The 22,649-nt window shown below is 44.3% G+C and overlaps 2 protein-coding genes across 2 annotated transcripts in view; both read left to right on the top strand.

Moving 5' to 3' along the window:
• Positions 1 to 3,643, top strand: part of S100A10 (S100 calcium binding protein A10) — an 8,914-nt gene extending 5,271 nt beyond the window's left edge. The window contains exons 2-3 of the mRNA XM_077772601.1: positions 143 to 295; positions 3,245 to 3,643. Coding sequence (XP_077628727.1) covers positions 143 to 295; positions 3,245 to 3,406 — 315 coding nt within the window. The 3' untranslated portion in view covers positions 3,407 to 3,643. The remainder of the gene's footprint in view (positions 1 to 142; positions 296 to 3,244) is intronic.
• A 7,752-nt stretch (positions 3,644 to 11,395) lies between these two features.
• THEM4 (thioesterase superfamily member 4) overlaps positions 11,396 to 22,649 on the top strand; it is a 79,389-nt gene continuing 68,135 nt past the window's right edge. Inside the window, 1 exon segment of the mRNA XM_077772614.1 lies at positions 11,396 to 11,423. Within this exon segment, the coding sequence (XP_077628740.1) occupies positions 11,396 to 11,423 (28 nt within the window).

Genomic DNA, 22,649 nt, shown 5'->3' with positions numbered 1-22,649 from the left:
GGCCTTAAAGTCCTTGAACTTTAGAGCCGAAACGGGTCTGTCGGATGATCTACTACCCATCTTCCTTCTGGTTACCTACAGAAGACTGGCATACGTGTGGCTGAAAAGTTAATGTAAATTCTTTCTTTACGTCTTTTAAAAGGTTTCAACAGACCTCACCAAAATGCCGTCTCAAATGGAACATGCCATGGAAACGATGATGTTCACATTCCACAAGTTTGCTGGGGACAAGGGCTACTTAACGAAGGAGGATCTGAGAGTTCTCATGGAAAAGGAGTTCCCTGGATTCCTGGAAGTAAGTGCTCAAAGGCTCAGAAAGAACCAGACAGGAGAACCAGGGCTTCTCGGCCCTGGCTGCTTTTCCTTCCTCTTCCCGTCCCTTCCCTGCAGAAGCCACTAGCAGAAAGGTGTCTTTGTTCATTTATGTATTAAACATTATTGAGTGCCTACTGTTTGTAAGATACTATAGGGAAAGCAGAAGGTAGAGAAGACGCAGTTCTTGCCTTCAAGGGGCTTATAGTTTGGAGTTGAAGTAAGGCCGCACACGAATCACCACGCGACAAAGCTGGTCACCATATCCACTGAGCCAGAGTCACGGGAGAAGAGCCTCTTCCCAGGGAGTCACCAGCCAGGAACTGGCCACCTCAGGTCGTGAACCTGACATTGGAGATGTCGCACTCTGGTCACAGCCACTCTGAGCGGCTTGTGTCTCTTAAATCCCTTTGGATAAAGGCTTTTAAAAATATTGTTCCTATTCTATAAAGGAACAGTGTCAAGCATCTGCTGAATGAAGGCCAAGCGTCACTCCAGAAATAACTGCTTTTCACATTGAAAATTTTTTAATGAGATTTTTAAAAAATGCCCCAAGAACACAGGAGCACAGCTTGAAAGATCGAGGGCTCCATCAAGACTGGAAGAGGACTCTGCCACCAGCTCAGACACCTCGCTCGGGACATTAGGACACAAAGCACAAAAGTCCTTTTACATCGTAGGCCCTCAGGACACGATTGTTGCATTTACCGGAAGGCAAAACCTTACTTGACGAAAGATTAGCGGGATATGCAAGCCCCTCTGACCTTGCACTACTGCGCTTGGTGCAGAAGATGACGTCAGCCTCTAATGGGGGAAGGGAGATGATGGTACAAGGCTGGGTCCTATCTCTTGTCCAGTGCCTGGTGTAGAGCACACTAGTCAGGCCCCCAACTCCTGGCTCAGTGAGCAGGGTTTTACGGTACTGATTCACGTGTCATCAGTACCAGCCAAGAAAGCGGGTATGACGCCTAGCTATGGCCTCGCAGCCGCAGGTACCACGCTGCTGCCCCAGAAGGAGTCAGAACATGCTGGTGCTCTGCTTTTGTACCTCCTCTGGTTTAGCTCCAACCAGGAGCTAAAATGCCTGGCCCTGCTCTCGCACTGAGCAGGTTGCTTTGGCTTTCTGGGCCTCAGTTCCCGCCTCTGAAAAATGAGAGGGCTGGACAGGATGACCTCCATGCCTCCACTTTCTGTGCTCCTTCCAGGCAAGCACAAAATACAAGGACATGTGCTCATTGTAAGCCTGCCCATCACACAAAGGCATTCCCCACGCACTAAATCTTTGTGCTTCTTTTGTTTTTGGGTTTTTTTTTTTTTAATGTTTAGTTTTGAGAGAGAGACAGAGTGTGAGCAGGGGAGGGTCAGAGAAGGAGACACAGACTCTGAAGCAGGCTCCAGGCTCCAAGCTGTCAGCACAGAGCCCGACACGGGGCTCGAACTCCCGAACCTCGAGATCATGACCTGAGCCCAAGTCAGATGCTCAACCGACTGAGCCACCCAGGCGCCTCCTAAACCCGTGTTAATTGTGCTGTTGCCTATGTTAGAAGCCAAGATGAATGCCACGTGAGACACAGACCCTGGCTCCCTAAAGGCTTTGTTTGTAGCAGGAGAAACATAAAGGGTGTATGTAGCACAGAGTACCGAACACGGTGGTGTCATTTATTCCACGCATGGGTCGTAATTCCGGGCACACCCACACTCGCTGAACTGACAGAGTGTTTTGTTTCTAAAGTTGACCTCTTGTGTCATCCAAGTTTCACTCCTTCTGACCACAGCCAGGAAGCTGGGGGTGAAGCCAGAATTAACTAAAACCCACCCAAAGTGGAGGCAGCCACAGAGCGGGCTGTAGTTGATGGCTTAGGATGGAGTTTGCGGTCCACGAGTCGGCGAGTAGGAAACGCGGCTGCCTTACCGCAGGGGATTTCTGAGTGCGGGATGTAAACATCCAGCACTCCTGAGACGCTGAGTGTGCGTCCTTGCTCAGGTACACGACCAGGGGGATTACAGGGACTTTCCCTGAACACTTGCACACCTCCAGGGATGCACCCGCCCCCCCGCCTCATCTGATGGGCTGCACCCTGTGGGAGCAGCCACACTTGGCCACCTCACTAGGACAAGGAGTGACATGAAACTTACTCCCTAAATTATCTTCCGAGACATTTTTGTTTTGTTTTGTTTTAATTTTTTAAACGTTTATTTTTTAGAACAAGACAGAGCATGATGGCGGGGAGGGGCAGAGAGAGAGGGGAACAGAGAATCAAAGCAGGCTCCAGGCTCTGAGCTGTCAGCACAGAGCCTGACGCAGGGCTCGAACTGAAACTGCAAGATCATGACCTGAGCTGAAGTCGGATGCTTAGTGAACTGAGCCACCCAGACGCACCCCCACTTTTTAAGTGTTTTTAAAATTTAAAAAAAAAATTTATTTTTTTAATGTTTAGAGATCTTGAGTTCCCTTTATCAAGGATCTGACCATGCCATCAGGAATAAACACTTGTTAAGAGAATGTAGGCTGACACTACAAGATGGGGAGTTTAGGCAGAATCCTGTGATTTTGAAAGTTGTGGAAACAGGTGAACTAGAAGCAGAAGAAGTCACAAGGTCACAGTGGCAAGCACGGGGGACTGAGAATTAGAAGGCCTGGCCCTAGCTTCTCTGACATGAATCTCCTCTTTCTAGAAATAGGCAGTTCCTCAGATCCCTGTAGTTATATGAAAGGATGCCATGGGAAACCTCTTTCCCAGCTTGAAATACGAATTAACTGAAACACTCTCTCAAGGCAGAAAAAGACTCGTAGGTGACCTCCACAGATCACTTAAAACCGGAAACGAGAGTTCAGGCAATGGGAAGAGTATATCAGTGGTTGTCAGCGGGACAGAGGAGAGAAGCTCGTCACCGCAGCCACCGACTGATATTTCTTGTTCTTTCTTTTCAGAATCAGAAAGACCCCCTGGCTGTGGACAAAATAATGAAGGACCTAGACCAGTGCCGGGATGGCAAAGTGGGCTTCCAGAGCTTCTTCTCACTAATTGCCGGGCTCACCATCGCATGCAATGACTATTTTGTGGTTCACATGAAGCAGAAGGGGAAGAAGTAGGCAGCACTGAGCCACGCCCCCACCCCAAGAGAGTTCTCCTGAGGGTCTCACGGAGTCGGCCCCGCAGCTCCCCACTCCATGAGCAGATCGGGACCCTCAGAAAATGTATACATAAAATGCAGCCCCCGTTTGAGAAGCAGAGAAAGTAAAGGCAGTGAAAGCCAGATCAGCTTTTCATTTTTTATATTGCCTGCATCCCCTTGCCCTCAATAAACGAATTCTTTTTTTAGTTCCTCACTTGAGACATGTCCGTGTCTTCTTCACAAGCGCCTGGTTCCCGCTTCATTCACGAGGAGCCTGCCTGCCCCTGGGCAGCGGGCATACCACAGAGCCCGCAGGCCGGGACCCCTTCTCCACGGAGGCCTGGGGCCCGGCTCCTCTGATTCACCTGCCCTCATAGACGTGACCTACCAAGGTGCCAAAACTCCAAGGCACTCCTGGAATATACCCTATTTTTATAACTACGGAGCCCAGTTCTGTGTAGTTAAGTCGGAGCCTTCCCAACAGGCACTCAGAACCCCTGAGGTATCAGAGTCCAGTTTTCACGGCAAAGTTTCAGCAAACTCTCAGGTAGAAATAAATCTGTAAGAGAAGAAGATCAAGACATAGGAGTGTGAAGCTTCAGTAACAACAGCTCATTAACATACACGGAGTTGTCGTGAAAGGTCATGATTATATGGAGATGGCGGGAAAGAGGCCAGCAAAACTCACATGGTGGGGTGGTCCTTCCCTGTTGAAGACGAAGCGCCAGTACTGGTGTCTTAAAAACCAGCAAAATATTTCTCCCAGCCCTGTCTGCCCTTATCTCAAGCTCCAGTACAAATGCAGTATGTGCTCTACGCTTCTTAATAACACAATATCCTGTTTTATGGAGAGATGATGTAGGAATTGGCACATGAAACTGTTCAATTAAATAGGTCCGTGAAGATGGAAACACTTGCTTTTATGATTGGACACATCAACATAATTCTGGGGGGAAAGTTCAGTAGAAGGTCATCTACCATCACAAGGAAAAGCGTGCAAAAGGGAACAGGGTAGTCCAAAACTAGCTTTGGGAAAAAGAAATCTGGCATAAAATCAAGGTCAAAGATAAAATTCCAACCATTTAAATTTGTCTCGGGCATCAATGAACAGGCAAGGCGACACACGGCTTTGCAGCTACAGGACTCTGGTATACAAACAGGGATTTGTGATTACAAGGTATTAAATGGAGAGGAGCTGGCAGTTGAAGAAAACGACCGCAGGAATGTCGTCCTGTCACAGAACTGGGCCACCAAGGGGGCTGCTGGCCCAGGAAGGGTGTGCTAACTGGTAAGCCATCACTGATGGGCCCAGACCCAGATGCCTGTTTCCCGGCCTCTTTCCACACAGGACTCAGCTCAAGGAGGCGCATCTGATTAGCAGGACCGCAATCCTATCAGCCCTGGCTCTAGGGGAGCCTTGAACCTTAGCAGGAGGCCGATTTACGTCTCCGCAGTGATTATTCTTAATCCTAAAGGGAGTCTTCCAGCCTGTAGGGTAAAGAAACCATGGCTCTACAGAAAGGAGGTTCTAAAAGATAAACTCTGACAGCTACAGGGAATGGAGAAGAAACTGACCCATCACAGTCGAGCAAGCCAATTCTGTGTCTACAGGAACGAGTATGCACCCAGATTTACCCTTTAGCATCCACAACCTGCACCCTGGGGGGGCAAGCGTGTTTGCTGAGTGTTATGAAACTGGAGTTGAGGGCACCTGGGTGGCTCAGTCCGTTAAGTGTCCAACTCTTGATTTTGGTTCAGGTCATGATCTCAAACAGAATGATCTCATGGTCTCATCTCGTGAGATGGAGCCCCGTGTTGGGCTCTGTGCTGACAGTGCCGGAGCCTGCTTGGAATTCTCTCTCTTTCCGTCTGCTCCCCCCGGAACTCGGGCACATGTGTGAAATTACAAAAAAAAAATTGGTGTTCAATTCACAAATGGGCAAGTGAAATTGTAACACGGAGATACTACTGTGGGCTCAGATGTCTCCAAATCTTTCATACTCTAAACCTCTTTAGCCCAGGAGAGAGGGTTCAGGGGATAGAGCAGAGGAAGTATCCCCTCATGTTCACAGTGGGTATGGAGATTCTAAAAAAACTCCCAAGCAATGTGTCATTCCCAGAAGATGAGCCCAGACTCTCTGGCATCCTGAAAAGTACCTAGTGCCAGGGAATGATCTGGGCCACTGTGTGCAGGGTATGTGTGTACACGTTGGAGCTGGTAGGGGAAGGGAGAGTAACACACTTTCCTTTTATTTTAATTTATTTGTGATAGACAGAGAGACAGAGCATGAGCAGAGGAGGCAGAGAGGCAGACACAGAATCCGAAGCAGGTTCCAGGCTCTGAGCTGTCAGCACAGAGCCCAATGCAGGGCTCGAACTCACGAACCGTGAGATCATGACCTGAGCCGAAGTCAGCCGCTTAACAGACTGAGCCACCCAGGTGTCCCTGCACTTTCTTTATGTTAGCCCCATTGCTCAAAACATATAGTTATGAGCTAGTATAAGGAAAATAAAAACAGTACTTTTGGTTCGAAACCCTACATGACTCTCCATGCCAACATAAATACACAGACCCGCAATCTGACCTCATGAAATAGCCGTCTAGGCTTCAGGAGCTGCAGCCTAATGGCTCCCAGAGGGCAAAGCTGTGATTATGCCAACAGCCACGAAGAGGAGCCTCTGGAAAATTCCACTCATTCTGCTACAGGCTGAGTTGTAAAAGCAGATCCCGCCCCTCTCCACACCCAGTCACGAAGAAAGAATGGGTGGTGGTGTGGAATGTCCGTTTGGAGCATGCTACAGAACTGACCCTGAAATACAGCTCAGTTTCTTGCACCCCATGCCTCTCTCCAAGCCCTCTGAACATGAGCCAATTACCTGTGATTTAATACTTTTCTACCCAAGTCATCTCCATGGGAGACCAAGGGCAAGTATATAAACCCTCTCTCTCAACGTGACCAACTTGAAAGTGACTGTTCAAGTATATTCCCCAGCTCTTAACCCCAGAAGGATACTTGTGAAGAGAAAGCCATTCATTTGGCAAATATTTACGAAGGCTATCTATGTGAACGACACTGAGCAAAGTTCTGTGGTGCATAGATAGACACCCACAGTGCCTGTTCATGGAGATTACAATCTGGTTGAAAGATAATAGACAAAGCAGACAAAAACAAAAACAAAAAAAAAAACAAACACCACACAATAGAGCACTGGCAACAGTGAGATGTGACAGGCACCCATAGTCACCGTTGATAGGAATGTAATTTATACAGCCTTTGTGGTAGGCAAAATTTGACAATGTGTACCAACATCCTTTAATGTGTTTTCTTTGACCCAATGTCTCTATTCCCAGGAGAATTTATCTTAACAAAGTAACAAAAGATGGTTACAAAGATTCATACACAAAGATATTTGATGCAGCAATCCTTAGAACAGCTAAAATCTAAATACAACCTCAAGGTCCAATAAGTTAAATATAAACATACCTGGGATGCTATATAACTCATGGAAACCATGACTTTGAAAATATTAAACAGATGGGGAAATGTCTATGTAAAGTAAAACAGGTTGCAAAATTGGTATACAGTGGGATTCCTTTCTTTTTAAAATATGTGTGTCTACCAACAGGCAAAAGACTAAAGGAAATATGCCCAGATATATTTTAGTTTCTAAGGTAGGAGTTACTGGCTGGGAAAACTTGCCTCCAGGAAGAAGTTTATGAGATTATTTTAATTTCCTTTTTAAGTAGGCTTCATGCCCAGCACAGAACCCAATGCAGGACTCAAACTCACGACCCTGAAATCAGGACCTGAGCTGAATCCAACTCTTGGTTTTGGCTCAGGTCATGATCTCAGGATTCATGACTTTGAGCCCCACGTCTGGCTCTGCTTTAACCAAATGCACCCTCCGGGTGCCCCTGTGTGAGATACTTCTTAAGCATTATCTTATTTAGCCCCTACAATAACCTTGTTATGTTTTATAACATTCATTTTTTTTACAGATGGCAAAACCAAAACACTAGTAACTACCCCAAAGACCCACAGAAAGTGGCAATGCCAAAATGTGAACTCAGACATTGTGTTTCTTTCTTTCTATTGTGCAACTGTCTCCAGATGCTACTTGTGTAAATTAAGCATCAAATATATTGTACTGTCAAAAGAGTGAGTGATCCTTAGGCTCAGGGCAAGACTAGGCAGAGAAGATCACAGGTAAGAGGTAGGATGCTGTCTGGTCGTTGAAGATTAGAAGAAAATCAGATAACAGCTAATATTTACTGAGCACTTACTATGTTCTAGAGCCTTGCAAGTATTAACTCCTTTGCTCCTCCCAACACCAACACTTTTATGGTTCCCACTTAGCTGGTGATTTGACCCAGGTGTGGAGCTAGTAAGTGGTGAGGCAGAATTTGAGCCTAGACCATCTATAGTTTTAGCCACTCATCCCTGCCACCTCCCTGGACATAGTAATGATGGCACGAAGGAATCTCCAGGACACAGAGTCCCTGGGAAGTTAGAATGGAGTGTATTCATGTGAGAAATTACATGTAGATGAGATAGAAAAGGTAGGTGATCAATAAATGACAATTAGGAAATAGTAAATGATATGTGAAATGTGGTAAGTGAGGTCACTGGATTAAAAACTCTGTAAATCTAAGGTTTGGGTGATCTCTATTTCTTTGGGAGACAGAAAAGACCCTCTTGTCTAATGGGGGGTGAGTGACAATAAATATGTTCTTGTGAATGTTCTTCCCACTTTCCTCCAAGACTCACATTCCAATCACATTCTAGCTTACAAAAGATGAATCAGGGTGGGATTTATATTTATCTTTCTAAGAAGCAATGAGAACAAAGAAGAAAGAAAACAAAATCTGACCTCTGGCAAGTCATGCCAAAATGAAAAGAGGGAGAAAATCAAGATAGGGCCACGAGACCTGGGTGAGGAATGTACCTTCGTAGAACACTACCTCTCGTTTCCTATCAAGATTCCCACTTACCTGCAAAACAGTATGTTCACCTGACTGTAGCTACCCTACATATTTTTTATGCATGAAGTGGCAAGATCTGGAAGGAGTTATGTAAAAGTAAAAACGGTGATGTCATTGGGGCACCTGGGCGGCTCAGTCGGTTGATTGTCCAACTCTTGATTTCTGCTCGGGTCATGACCCAAGCTGTGGGATTGTGGAGTTGTGGGATCGAGCCCTGCGTTGGGCCCCATGCTGAGCATGGAGCCTGCTTGGGATTCTCCGTCCCTCTCTCTCTCTCTCTCAAATAAGTAAGTAAGTAAGTAAGTAAGTAAATAAATAAATAAATAAATAAATAATTGTTTTTAAATGGTGATGTCGTTAATCTTTTCTTTAATATTGTTATTCATCTTTCCTTTCAATAAGATTGACCAAAGGAGGACAAATCATTTCAGCTAGCTCTCTGGACCACAGAACATGTACTGCTGACTCTAAACATACTATCCATCGTGTTTCCTGAGCAGCTAATCAGTGAGCAGCCCTGCACTGCGCCTTCTTCCTGCAAAGACTCAGCCTATTCGATTCAGCCTCTTCTCAGCACATCCATCAAGGCTCTGAAGAGCATGAACAGCATTTAGCCTCAAGCCTGGTTTTATAGGAGGAGGAGGAGGCTTCAGCTATGGTCTCTTTAGAGAAGACTGAGTTCTGTCCTGCCCCCATTCTGGGTGAGCCAACACTCAAGAGCCAGGTTTCTTGGCCTTCTTACAAATTTTTCAACTTAAGAGGTAGGTACTATTACTGGTCCCACTTTACAGGTGATTTCCTGTCATGAAATTTCCTTTCAATGATGGGATTTAAAGCACCGCAGGAAGCAGTGAACAACATAGAAGATGCAGTTGCAGGTCTGCATGGGGTTCACAGTTAGGACAAGGGCCGCACACCTCAACAATGCGTAGGTGGCAATGTGAGGCAAAGACAGCCCCCGAGTGCTGAGCGGTAAGTGCCGCCATCAGCTCCGAGAGTTGGGGTTTCATGGAGAGAGGGTCCAGGAGGAAAGAACAGAAAGGAAGACCCACTTTGGGCAGGGCAGGGTGGGAAGGGCAGAGAGGAACAGCAAATGCAGACAAGGTAACAACGAGGAGAGAGGGGCCTGGCTCAGCTGGGATGGGCGCGCTGTCAGATGCAGGAAGAGTAAGGGCCTCATCGTTCCTGGGAGGGGGAAGCAGGTAGGTTTGAGCAAGGGAGTGACATTTCAGCACAATTAATCTGACACAATATGATGGACCCGGGAGACCCTGGAGAGAGGCCGGCCAGTGAAGGGTCTGCTGCTCCCCAGGCGATAGTGAAAAACAACCCACCCCAATATGCTAATCTTCAAGGACCACAGGACACAATGTTAGAGCAAAAAATAAAGGACAGGATAGTGCGTATCTCTCTGTCTGTAAGTATGTCCATTAAAACACCATTTGGGGGGAAATGATAGTGGAGAATACATGTTCATGATTAAATAAATAAGAAACTGATAAAACCGTGTGCTTCCTAGACAAAACAGGATAGCTGGGGAACAGGCAGTAGGAAGGAGAGTATGTGTCCTTCCGTATCATTAGAATTGAATCCATGATGCAAAAAATTTAATAATATTTTACTTTAAAAATTGATTGTGGGGCACCTGGGTAGCTTAGTCAGTTAAGCATCTGACTCTTGATTTTGACTCAAGTTATGATCTCACAGTTTGTGGGTTTGAGACCCACAATGGGCTCTGTGCTGACAACACAGAGCCTGCTTGGGATTCTCCCTCTCTCTCTCTCTCTGCCTCTCCCCTGCTCATGCTGTGTGTGTATGTTCTCTCTCTCTCTCTTTCAAAATAAATAAAAATACCTTTATAAAAAAATAATTCATTGCTTTTTAAATGTTTTTGAGAACTATCCTGTCTTTAGTAAATATGTATTGTTTTAATAATTACATCACAATGTTGTAGGTTTTTTTAAGACTTTAAGTGCACATCGTAATAACCCAAGTTAAGAGAAGCTGAGACCTGGTCCAGAGTACAGGAGACAGGAAGGTAAGAACACCCCACCTCCAGGTCCCTGAGCCTGTGCTTCTCCCACGGGCTCTCTGGGGGCCGGGGTGAGGAGCAGTGACAGACTGCTCAAGTCACAGCACATGTAGGGACACCACCTCTGCTTGATGCTGTCTTTTCAGTTTTATGTTAAAAGAAACAGATCTTCAGTACAAAACATAAGATCCCAAAGAAAATTATTTCCTACAGGGTATTCCTTCTGGCTGAACTTTCTGGACACCCCCTCCCCCAACACGCACGCGCACACACATGCACACGCACACACACATGTTCACATTCCTCTCCCGGGAGCCACTCTGGGGGACCGGGCTGAGAAGCCCACACTGGGCAGGGGGGCTCGCCCGTGCCCTGCCAACAGCCCCAAGTGGCAAGTGCCCAGAGTCCTCACGTCTCTGCCCTTGGGCTCCCACCATGTACCACACCTTCTGGGCTCTCTCTCTCTCTCAGAGCTGCCCCCTTTCAGCCAGCATCGATCACACTTTAATTCATGGCCTTACTTCAGCTGTAGGGCTGGAAGCACACCCAGTTTACCTGTAACAATCCCGACTTCTCTCCTTAACACAGATGCTCTCTGCTCTATGGCCTCTCAGACCACCCTGAGAAATCCAGAACCTTCTACACTCCTGCAGCCTTCTGAGGAGCAGCACTGCTACCGGGCATTCTCTAAGGGTCACAAAACAGAAATGTAACGGGACTTTGGGCATGTGGCTGGCTCAGTCAGTAGAACATGAGACTCCTGGCCTCAGGGTTGTGAGTTAGAGCCCCAGGCTGCGGGTGGAGATTACTTAAATAAATAAACTTAAAAAAAAAAAAAAGTGACAGGGCTCAATGACTGGTTTAAAATGGATGGAAAATAGAAGTATTAGATGCACCTTCAAAATCTATGCAAAATCATCAAAATCTAGCCCCTAGGGCTGGGGACTAGGATGGCCGACTTCCAGAAGAAGACGGCCTGTAATGAATCATTATATACAAGGATTTGTCTAAACCAGATCTGACGTGAACCTGACATTAGCCCATAGACTTTGCACATTCCCACAGGGAGGGGCCGGCAACACTGAGGGTCAGGTGTGTGACCCTGGCCACGCCTGTGGCCTCGACTTACACTTCATGGACCAGGTCTTGGCTCCTTGTCCCTGCTCCTCTGGTCCCCAACTCCCAGTCTGGTCCTGCTGCTGCCTCTCTGCATGGAGTGCGCTCATAGTGGGATGGGAAGAGAGAGGGCCAACAGAGCCACCTGAGTGGACAGAACACTGATAGCCCACAGACAGCATCCTGGAAGTCTGCAAGAGGGGCCTGCCGAGCACCAGGATGACGTCATCGGCATGGTAGGGGATGTGGGGGCTACGGAGTCCAGCAGACCTATGCTCCAATCTGCTGGTCATTGTCAACATCATGATATACTTCCTAATAACAACTCCTGCCCATGGTCCACTGCCCTGCATTCCTGCTGAGCTCCTAATGGGCTTTATCTCATTCAAGCCTCGCAGACTCTGAGTACTATCAGTGTCCCCATATTACAGATGAAGAAACTGAGCAGGTAGAGAAGGGAAGCAATTTGTCCAAGGTCGCACCACGGTAAGTGATAGAGCTGGGATTCATACCCAGGTCTGACTCCAAAGTCTATGCCTCTAGTCAGATAACTAAACTGAGTAAACAGGGAAGAAGTCGGAGAATCAATGCCGTGAGTCCAGTGTCACCGTTCTGGTTAGCGAGCAACAGTGCCTGCCTGAGAGGCCACAGCCCAGACTCAGAGGCCAGAAGTTCCAGGTTCCCATCCTGGCTTTGCTACTTACAGGCTGTGTGACCCTGAGTAAGCTCGGGTCTCTCTGTGCCTCAGTTTCTCCTACGTAAAATGGAGACCATAATAGAGCCTACCCCACAGTTTGCTCTGGGATTCATTTGCTACACCTAGAGCGCCTAGAACAATGCTCAGTGTGTAGTTAGCACTATGTAAATACTGGTATCAGTTCTGCAATGCCTTCTCAGTTTGAGTTAAATAAGCTGAAAGGAGAAAGACAAAATCCTGGTAGGCAGGTTATATGCCCCAGCATATTACAGAGTCTTATAATTAATTCATGCTCCAACCAGAAATTTCCTCCTTACCTCCCAAGCTACATGAAGCAATGCTTTGTTGAAAGAGCAAGAGATTTAGAGTCAGAAAGTCAGATTCCTGTTTTGCCACCCACTCTGGGGCCTTGAGCACACTACTCGACCTCTCTGAGCCTCAGTTTTCTCATCTATAACACAGACCCCATTGTACCCACATTGGTGGCAATTCAACATTGGGAAGAATGAAGCAGATAAGCTATATAAGATACGCATGTTAGTGTTTCTCAGCCACACAAAGAGGCAGAAGCAGGTTTGTTTATTCTAGGAGTCTGTCTCAGAAAGAAAAGTCAGACCTTTGATACGAAATTGGTCAAACATTAATCAAACATAACCTCTCTAGCTAGGTCTCTACCAAACAGAACTGCATGTTTCTTGCAGTAAAAGCTCTTTGCTTATTAAATCATAAAACAAAGACCCAACTAGATTTCGGTCATTTCCAGGGCACTTCCTTATGGGGAACTTAAGCTTTTACACTATCACAGGCAAATGAGTGTTATAGTTGGGGTTCAAAGAAACCTTGGGGTCAGAGGACCTAGGTTCTCCTGTGAGACTGTGGGCAGATTACCTAACTTTACCAGGCCTCCATTACATCATTTGAAAATTGGGAGAAAGAACATCCAGCCCCAGAGAGTTCTGTAAAGATTAAAGGACATAATATATAACCTGCATCATTCTTACGTGCTTTTCTCCTGATAAAATGGACTAGACATCACTCTTCCTCTGAAGGGTTAATCCCTCTTCCTGTGCCCTGGTTCTCACCACCTCCCTGCCTTCTTTGAGATTTCCCTCCACCTACCACCTACCCTCCTCTGTCTCTTCTTTCCCTCACTCCCTCTTCCAGCTCATTCCACTCATTCCCATCAACATTTACTATGTGCCTAAGTCTCTCCTACTAGGAGAAAAAGCACTCCCTCAAATCCATCTCTCACAAATTTCTTGAAAAAATTAATCTCACCCTCTCACTCCATTGCCTCACTTTCTCCTTCTCGTTTCCTTCTGATCTGTATTCCACCTACACCACACCACTCAAAATGCTTTCATCCACACTACCAGAAAGCTCCCTCCAAGAGAACGTTTGTAGCCCTTAATGTATTTGACCTTTCGGCAGCATTCACTCTTGCTGGCTAATCCCTGTTTTAAAACATTCTTCCCCTAGGTTCCACAAGGTCTTGTTCTTCTGATTTTCCTCCTGCCTCTCAGGTTCATCCTTTTTAAAAAAGACTTTATTTATTTTTAAGTAGGCTTCATGCCAGTGTGGAGCCCAACGTAGGGCTTGAACTCACAACTCTGAGATCAAGACTTGAGTTGAACACTGACTGAGCCACCCAGGTGCCCCGTCTCAGGTTCATTCTTATTCTGCCTTGTTAGCATCTTGTCTTTCCTTAAATGTTGGTCTTTCTCAAGGACATTGCCTCAGTTCTCTTCTCTTCCCACATGAACCATACCCCTGGCTAATCTCATTTATCACCCCCACCCCCATTCTGGCATCATTCACAGAATAACAACTGCACTTGGATGTCCCACAAGCCTTTTGAATTCAGCATAAAAACCACAATCACGGGGGTTCAGGTCCAGCATGTAAGAAGCATGCAAGTCACCACTTCATCCCAATAACAAGTAAAAAAGCAAACAAACTAAAAACCAACAACCTTTCTCTTTTTTTAATTTTTAAAAAAATATTTATTTATTTATTTATTTATTTAGAAAGCACAAGCAGGGTAGGGACAGAGAGAGAGGGGAGAGATAATCCCTAAAAAGGCTCCTCACTGTCAGCACAGAGCCTGATGCGGGGCTCAATCTCATGAACAATGAGATCATGACCTGAGCTGAAACCAAAGGTCAAACTGACCGAGCCACTCAGGTGCCCCCAGCAACCCTTCTTAATACCCACGAGAGAAGTGAGGCCACGAGTCAAACTGCTACACCCACAATGAGAAAATCCACAGGGGGATACTTAGAACCACAATTGGAAGAAAAACCCTCCTGGGTGCCATGGCAGGGAAACCGGAACTCTCACTGACGAAAGGTAGGAGGCTCAGGGTCTGAGAGAGAAACAGTCCAGGGAGATTCAGTCACTGGGAACCCGTCACACTTCTGTAAGCTTGACCTCCTGAGCTCTACCCAGTTCTTACAGTGAATACTGGAGAAAAATCCCCAAGTGTTTCCAGCAGTGGGAAGAGAGAGGGAACCGCCTGGAAATACTCCAAGCATTCTGTTCTTGACAAGGACCGCCCTCAGGAGAAGCTATTAACCAGAGCCTGGGGTTTTTTCAGAGCCTTACTGACCTCGCTACCAAAGAGAGAAGGGAAGTACCCAATGCTAGCCCACTCTAGGCATTGGGTCCCATATAAGAGGGAGACGAGGTTGAGACCCTGTAGCAAGTTCAGAGTCTAGAGGCACAGGCTCACTGAAACTGATCACAGGCCTACAGAACATTCCTCCTCCCCTCATACTTCACCACTGTTAGTTACTAAAAGGCCTATTTACAACAGTGCCTTTTACCCAGTACATCATGCCTGGCTGCCAAGAAGAAATTAAGAGACATACTCAAAGGCAAAAAAATAAAAAATAAAAAACACAGTTTAAAGAAACAGAGCAAGCATCAGAACCAGATTCAGACAAGGCAGGGACATTAGAATTACCAGACGGGGACTTTAAAACATCTGTGATGTTTTAAAACATCTGCTAAGAGCTCTAACGTATAAAATAGATAGCATGTAAGAAAAGACGGGCAAAGTAAGCAGAGAGATGGAAATTCTAAGAAAGAACCCAAGAGAAATTGTAGAAATCAAAAACACTGTAATAACAGAAATGAAAAACCCTCTGATGGACTTAGTAGCAGACTAGACACGGCTGAGAAAGACTCTCTGAGCTTGAGGATGAGAATTACATTCAAATTTCCCTCAGAAACCATGTGACCAAGAAGACAGTAGAGTGAAATATTTAGTGTTCAGAGAAAAAGAAAAACCATCCTAGAATTCTTTACCCTGTGAAATCACCCTTCAAAAGTGTAGGAGAGGGACACCTGGATGGCTCAGTCAGTTAAGCGTCTGACTCTTGATTTCAGCTCAGGTCATGATCTCACAGTCGTGAGATTAAGCACCGGAGTACGGCTCTTTGCTAACAGCACAGATGAGCCTGCTTGGGATTCTGTCTCTCCCTCTCTCTGCTCCTCCCTCACTTGTGCACAAGCACGTGCTCTTTCTCTCTCAAAAGAAATAAACATTTTTAAAAAGTGTAGGAGAGGGGCACGTGGGTGGCTCAGTCAGTTAAGCAGCCAACTTCAGCTCAGTCATGATCTCACGGTTTGTGGGTTTGAGCCCCACATCAGGCTCTGTGCTGACAGCCAGCTCAGAGCCTGGAGCCTGCTTCAGATTCTGTATCTCCCTCTCTCTCTGACCCTCCCCTGCTCACACTCTCTCTCTCTCTCTCAGAAATAAATAAAACATTTTTAAAAAGTTTTAAAGTGTAGGAGAAATAGAGTTCTCAAGCAAAAACTAAGGAAAATTTGTTGCCAGTAGACCTATCTTGCAAGAAATGTTAAAAGAAATTCTTCAGAGAGAAGGAAAATTATATAGGTCAGAAAAGTGGATCTTCATAAAGAAAGGAAGAGCTTCTGAAAAGGAATAAGTAAAGGTAAAATTAAAACTTTCTTTTTTAAAAAATGTTTACTGGGGCACCTGGGTGGCTCAGTCAGTTAAGCATCTGACTTTGGCTTAGGTCATGATCTCACGATTTGTGGGTTCAAGCCCCACATCAGGCTCTGTGCTGACAGCCAGCTCAGAGCTGGAGACTGCTTCAGACTCTCTGTCTCCCTCTCTCTCTGACCCGCCCCTGCTCACACTATCTCTCTCTCTTTCTCTCTCTCTCTCAGAAATAAGTAAATAAACATTAAAAAAATGTTTACTTATTTCTGAGAGAGAGTGCAAGTGGGGGAGGACAGAAAGGGAGGGACAGAGGATGTGAAGCAGGCTCTATGCTGACAGCAGCAAGCCCAAGGTGGGACTCAAACTCAGGAACTGCAAGATCATGACCTCAGCTGAAGTCCAATACTCAGCCAACTGAGCCATCCAGGTGCCCCCAAAGTTTTATTCTTACTTTTAGTTGATCTAACAGACAATAAGTTGCTCAGAATAACAACAGTAATATTGTATTGAATTATGCCACAGGAAGAAAATCAGTAAGGACATAGTTGAACTCAACAGCACCAACAGTCAAGTGGATAAAACTGATTTCTATAGACCATTTCATCCCACAGCAGCAGATTACATTATTATACTCAAGATCACAGGGAGCATTCATCAAGACAGACCACATAAAAAAACACCTTAACAAATTAAAAAAAAAAAAAAATAGAAACCATACCATGTCTGCTCTCAGACCACAGAGGAATTAAAGTGGAAACCAAAAACAGAAAGATAACTGGAAAATCCCCAAACACTTGGAGATTAAACAACATGCTTTTAACTAACACATGGGTCAAAGAAGAAATCTGAAGCAAAATCTTAAAGTATTTCTAACTAAATGAAAATAAAACTCCAACTTATTAAAATTTGTGGGATGCAGAAAAAGTAGTACTTTGAGGGAAATTCATAGCATTAAATGTATGTATTTAAAAGGAAGAAAGATCTAAAATCAGTCATTTAAGCTTTCCAAACTAAGCCTGGCAAAATGGCTCTTTTTAAGAAGAGTGGTGAGAAGAAGAGCTATTCTGCCATCAATGAAGTAGTGATGAGAGAATACACCATCAACAGTCACAAGCACATCCATGCAGTGGAGTTCAAGAAGCGTGCCCCTCAGGCACTCAGAGATCTGAAAATTTCATGAAGGAGAGGGGAACTCCAGATGTGCACACTGACACCAGGCTCAACAAAGCTGTCTGGGCCAAAGGAATAGGGAATTTCCATACCATATCCATGTGCAGTTGTCCAGAAAAACTTAAGGAGAATGAAGATTCACCAAACAAGCTCTAAACACTGGTCACCTATGTATCTGTCACCACAGATACATAACTTTACATAACCACATTAATTTTCAAAAATCTAGTTAATGTGGATGAGAACCAACTGCTCATTGTCAAAGGTATAAAACTGAAAATAGGGGCGCCTGGGTGGCTTAGTCGGTTAAGCGTCCGACTTTCGCTTAGGTCATGATCTCGCGGTTCATGGGTTCGAGCCCCGCGTCAGGCTCTGTGCTGACTGCCAGCTCAGAGCCTGGAGCCTGTTTCAGTCTGTGACTCCCTCTCTCTCTGACCCTCCCCTGCTCACGCTGTCTCTCTCTCTCTCCTAGAAATAAATAAACATAAAAAAAATTTTAAAAAAAACAACTGAAAATAAATAAATAAATATAACCATATCAAATCAAATCAATTACCTAAGCTTCCACTTTAGGAAAATGGAAAAGAGAAAAGCAAATTAAATTCAAGGTAACAGAAGAAAAGAAATAATAAGAATAGAGCAGAAAGCAATAAAATTAAAAACAGTACAACAATAGAAAAAAAATCAATGAAACCAAAAGTTGGTTCTTTGAAAATATCAATAAATTAAAAAGGAGAATACAAATTACTAATATCAGAAATGAATTGGGAGGGGCGCCTGGGTGGCTTAGTCGGTTAAGCGTCCGACTTTCGCTTAGGTCATGATCTCGCGATTTGTGGGTTCGAGCCCCGCGTCGGGCTCTGTGCTGACTGCCAGCTCAGAGCCTGGAACCTGTTTCAGTCTGTGACTCCCTCTCTCTCTGACCCTCCCCTGCTCACGCTGTCTCGCTCTCTCTCCTAGAAATAAATAAAACATTAAAAAAAAAAAAAAAAAGAAATGAATTGGGAGACATCACTACAGATCCTAAACATGAAAAGGATAATAAAAGAATACTACAAAGAACTCTATGCCCACAAATTTGATAACTTGGATTAAATGGACCACTTCCTTGAAGGACACAGTCTGCCAAAACTCACACAGGCAGAGAGACAGACTATCTGAGTAGGCCTATATCTATTAATGAAATTGAACCAGTTAACTAATAGGTTTCCAAAACAGAAAGCACTAGGCCCAGATGGGTTCACTGGTAAATTCTAAATATTTAAGGAGAAATTATCCCAAGTTCTATATAATCTGCTTCAGAAGATAGAAGCAGAAGAAATGGGTTTTTTTTTTCTAAGAGAGAGAGACAGCGTGAGCAGGAAAGGGTCAGAAAGAGAGGGAGATAGAGAATCTGAAACAGTCTCCAGGCTCTGAGCTAGCTGTCAGCACAGAGCCCGATGCAGGGCCTGAACCCACGAACTGTGAGATCATGACCTGAGCCAAAGTCAGACGCTTAACCAACTGAGCCACCCAGGAGCCCCAAAGAAATGCTTCTTAACTCATTCTATGAGGCCAGTATCATCCTAATGCCAAAACCAAACAAAAACATTACAAGAAAAAGAAAAAACTACAGTTCAATATCTCTCATGAACGTAGATGCAAAAATCCTCAACAATACATTAGCATATCAAATTCAACAACGTATGAAAAGAAATGTATATCGTGACCAAGTGAGATTTATCCCACATATGCAAGGCTAATGCAACATTCAAAAATCAATTAATGTCATCCATCAAATCTGCAGGCTAATAAAGCAAAATCACACGATCATATTAATATATGCAGAAAAAACATTTGACAAAGTCCAGCATTCATTCATGATAAAAATTCTCTGCGAACTAGGAGAGGAAGGGAACCTCCTCAACTTGATAAAGAATATCTACCAAAAATCTACAGCTAATATCATACTTAATTGTAAGAAACTAAAAGCTTTTCCCACTGAGATCAGGAAAAAGGGAAGGATATCCCCTTTCACCACTGCTTTTCAACATCATACTGGAATAGCTAATGCAATAAGACAAGATAAGGAAATAAACAGGTGCAGCTCAGTCGGTCAAGCATCCAACTCTTGATTTCAGCTCAGGTCATGATCTCATGGTTCATGAATCTGAGCCCTGCATTGGGCTCCACACAGGCAATGCAGAGCCTGCTTGGGATTCTCTCTCTCTCTGTCCCCCCCTAACTCATGCACATGTGCACACTCTCTCTCTCTTTCAAACAATAAACTTTTAAAAAATAAAAAATAAAATAAAAAGGAAATTAACAGTATATAGATTGGAAAGAGAAATAAAATTGTGTTCACAGATGACACAGTCATCAACGTAGAAAATTCTAAAGAAATGACAAAAAACTACCTAGAACTAATAAGTGATTATAGCAAGGTTGCCAGATATACTTTTTTAAAAGTTTTTAAAATTTTTATTTATTTATTTTGAGAGAGCAAGAGCGAGAAGGTGCATGTGCAAGCAGGGGAAAGGCAAAGAGAGAAGGAGAATTCCAAACAGGCTCCGTGCTGACATGGAGCTTGATCTCATGAACCGAGAGATCATGACCTTAGCTGAAATCAAGAGTCAGATGCTTAACTGACTGAGCCACTCAGGCACCTGCCGGATACAAGTTTAATATACAAAAGCCAATTGCTTTCCTATATGCCAGCAATAAACAAGAGAAATTTGAAATTAAAAATATAATACTATAATAGCATCCCCTGAAATGAAATACTTAGGTATACATCTACCAAATACATATAAGCTATATGTGAGTAAAACTACAAAGCTCTGCTGAAAAATCAAAGAAGAACTAAATAAATAGAGAGATGCTCCATGTTTGTGAATAAGACTGAATATTGTCAAGATGGCAGTTCTTACCAACTTGATCTACAGATTCAATGCAATCCCAGTCAGAATCCCAACAAGTTGTTTTGTGGATAGCAACAAACTGATTCTAAAGCTTATATAGAGAGACAGATTCAAAATACCCAAAACACTATTAAAGGAGAATTAAGTTGGAGGACTAATACTATCCAACTTCAAGACTTTTCTATTAAGCTACAGTAATCAAAAGTAATCAAAATTTCAGGGCGCCTGGGTGGCTCAGTTGGTTGAGTGTCCAACTTTGGCTCAGGTCACGATCTCATGGTTTGTGGGTTCGAGCCTCATGTTGGGCTCTATGCTGACAGCTCGCTCAGAGCCTGGAGCCTGGAGCCTGGAGCCTGCTTTGGATTCTGTGTCTCCTTCTCTCTCTGCCCCTCCCCCACTTGCAGTCTGTCTGTCTCTCAAAATAAATGTAAAAAAAGAAAGCAATCAAAATTTTACAGTAATCATAATTTGTTCTTACTGGCAAAATAACAGATATGTCAATGGAAAAGAAAAGATAGCCCAGAAATAGACCCATGTAAATATAGTAAACTGATCCTGACAAAGGAGCAAAGGCAATAAAATGAAGTAAAGACTATCTTTTTAACAAACAGAGCTGCAATAACTATACATATGTAATGCATGAAATAATCTACACACAGATCCCATGCCCTTCACAAAAATCAACTCAAAATGGATTGCAGAGCTAAATGTAAAATGCAAAACTATAAAACTAGAAGAAAACACAGGAGAAAATCTAGGTGAACCTTAAGTTTAGCAGTGATTTTTTAGATACAACACCAAAGTCATGATCCACGAAAGAAAGAACTGATAGGCAAAACTTGATTAAAATTAAAATTTTCTGCTTGGTGTGGAGACACTGTCAAGAAGCAGAAAAGACAGGGGCACCTGGCTAGTTCAGTCAGTAGGGTGTGCAACTCTTAATCTCAAGGTTGTGAGTTCAAGCCCCATTTTGGGTTAGAGATTACTTAAAAATAAAACTCATAAAGAAAGGAAGGGAGGGAGAGAGAGAGAGAGAGAGAAAGAAAGAAAGAAAGAAAGAAAGAAAGAAAGAAAGAAAGGGGGGGCACCTGGGTGGCTCAATCTGTTAAACATCTGACTTCGGCTCAGGTCATGATCTCACAGTTTGTGGGGTCGAGCCCCCTGAGGGACCCTGTGCTGACAGCTAGCTCAGAGCCTGGAGGCTGTTTCAGATTCTATGTCTCCCTCTCTCTCTGACCCTCCCCTGCTCATACTGTCTCTCTTTCACTCTCTCAGAAATAAATAAAAAACATTTTAAAAAAATAAAAAAATAAAAATAAATTTAAAAAAGGAAGGAAGGAAGGAATGAACGAAGGAAGGAAGGAAGAGGAAGGAAGGAAGAAAGGAAGAAAGAAAAGGGGGGCACCTGGGTCACTTAAACATCTGACTTCGGCTCAGGTCATTATCTCACGGTTCATGGGTTCAAGCCCCGTGTCAGGCTCTGTGCTGACAGCTAGGAGTCTGGAGCTGCTTCAGATTCTGTGTCTCCCTCTCTCTCTGGCCCTCCTCCACTAGTGCTCTGTCTCTCTCTGTCTCTAAAAAATAAATAAACATAAAAAAAAAAAGAAAGGATGAGAAAAGGCAAGCCACACATTGGGGAATAAATATCTGCAGAAGACATATTTGATAAAGGACTCTTATCCAAAATACGCAAAGAACTTTTAAAACACAACAGTAAGAAAACAACCCATTAAAAAATAAGCTAAAGACATTAACAAGTATCTCACCAAAGAAGATACAGAAATGGTGGGCACCTGGGTGACTCAGTTGGTTGAACATCGATTCTTGATTTTGGCTTAGGTCATGATTCCAGGATCACGGGATCAAGCCCTGCATTGGGCTCCTCACTGAGCACGGGGTCTGCTTGAGGCTCTTTCTCTCTCTCCCTCTGTCCCTCTCCCTTGCTTGTGCTCTCTCTCTCTCTCTCAAATAAATAAATAAATAAAATTTAAAAATTAAATAAATAAAATAAAATAGCTCTTACTTCATCTGTCTACTTGAGTTTTGCCCTAATCCACCCTCTCTACTCAGCCAACATGAGCTTTTCCAAAATACATTCTTGAAGGGGCCCCTGGGTGGCTCAGTCGGTTAAGTGTCCTACTCTTGATTTTGGCCCGGGTCATGATCTCACTGCTCAGGAGTCCGAGCCCCACACTAGGCTCTGCGCTGATGGTGTGGAGGCTGGCTGGGATTCTCTCTCTCCCTCTCTCTTTGCCTCTCCCCTGCTTGTACTGTCTCTCTCTCAAAATAAATAAATAAACATAAAAAATTATAAAATGCATTCCTGAAAACCCTACGATAGATCCTACGTG

This window comes from Crocuta crocuta, unplaced genomic scaffold (genome assembly GCF_008692635.1).
Source record: "Crocuta crocuta isolate KB4526 unplaced genomic scaffold, BGI_CrCroc_1.0 scaffold415, whole genome shotgun sequence".
Classification (NCBI taxonomy): Eukaryota; Metazoa; Chordata; class Mammalia; order Carnivora; family Hyaenidae; genus Crocuta; species Crocuta crocuta.
This window is presented reverse-complemented; position numbering and strand designations above follow the sequence as displayed.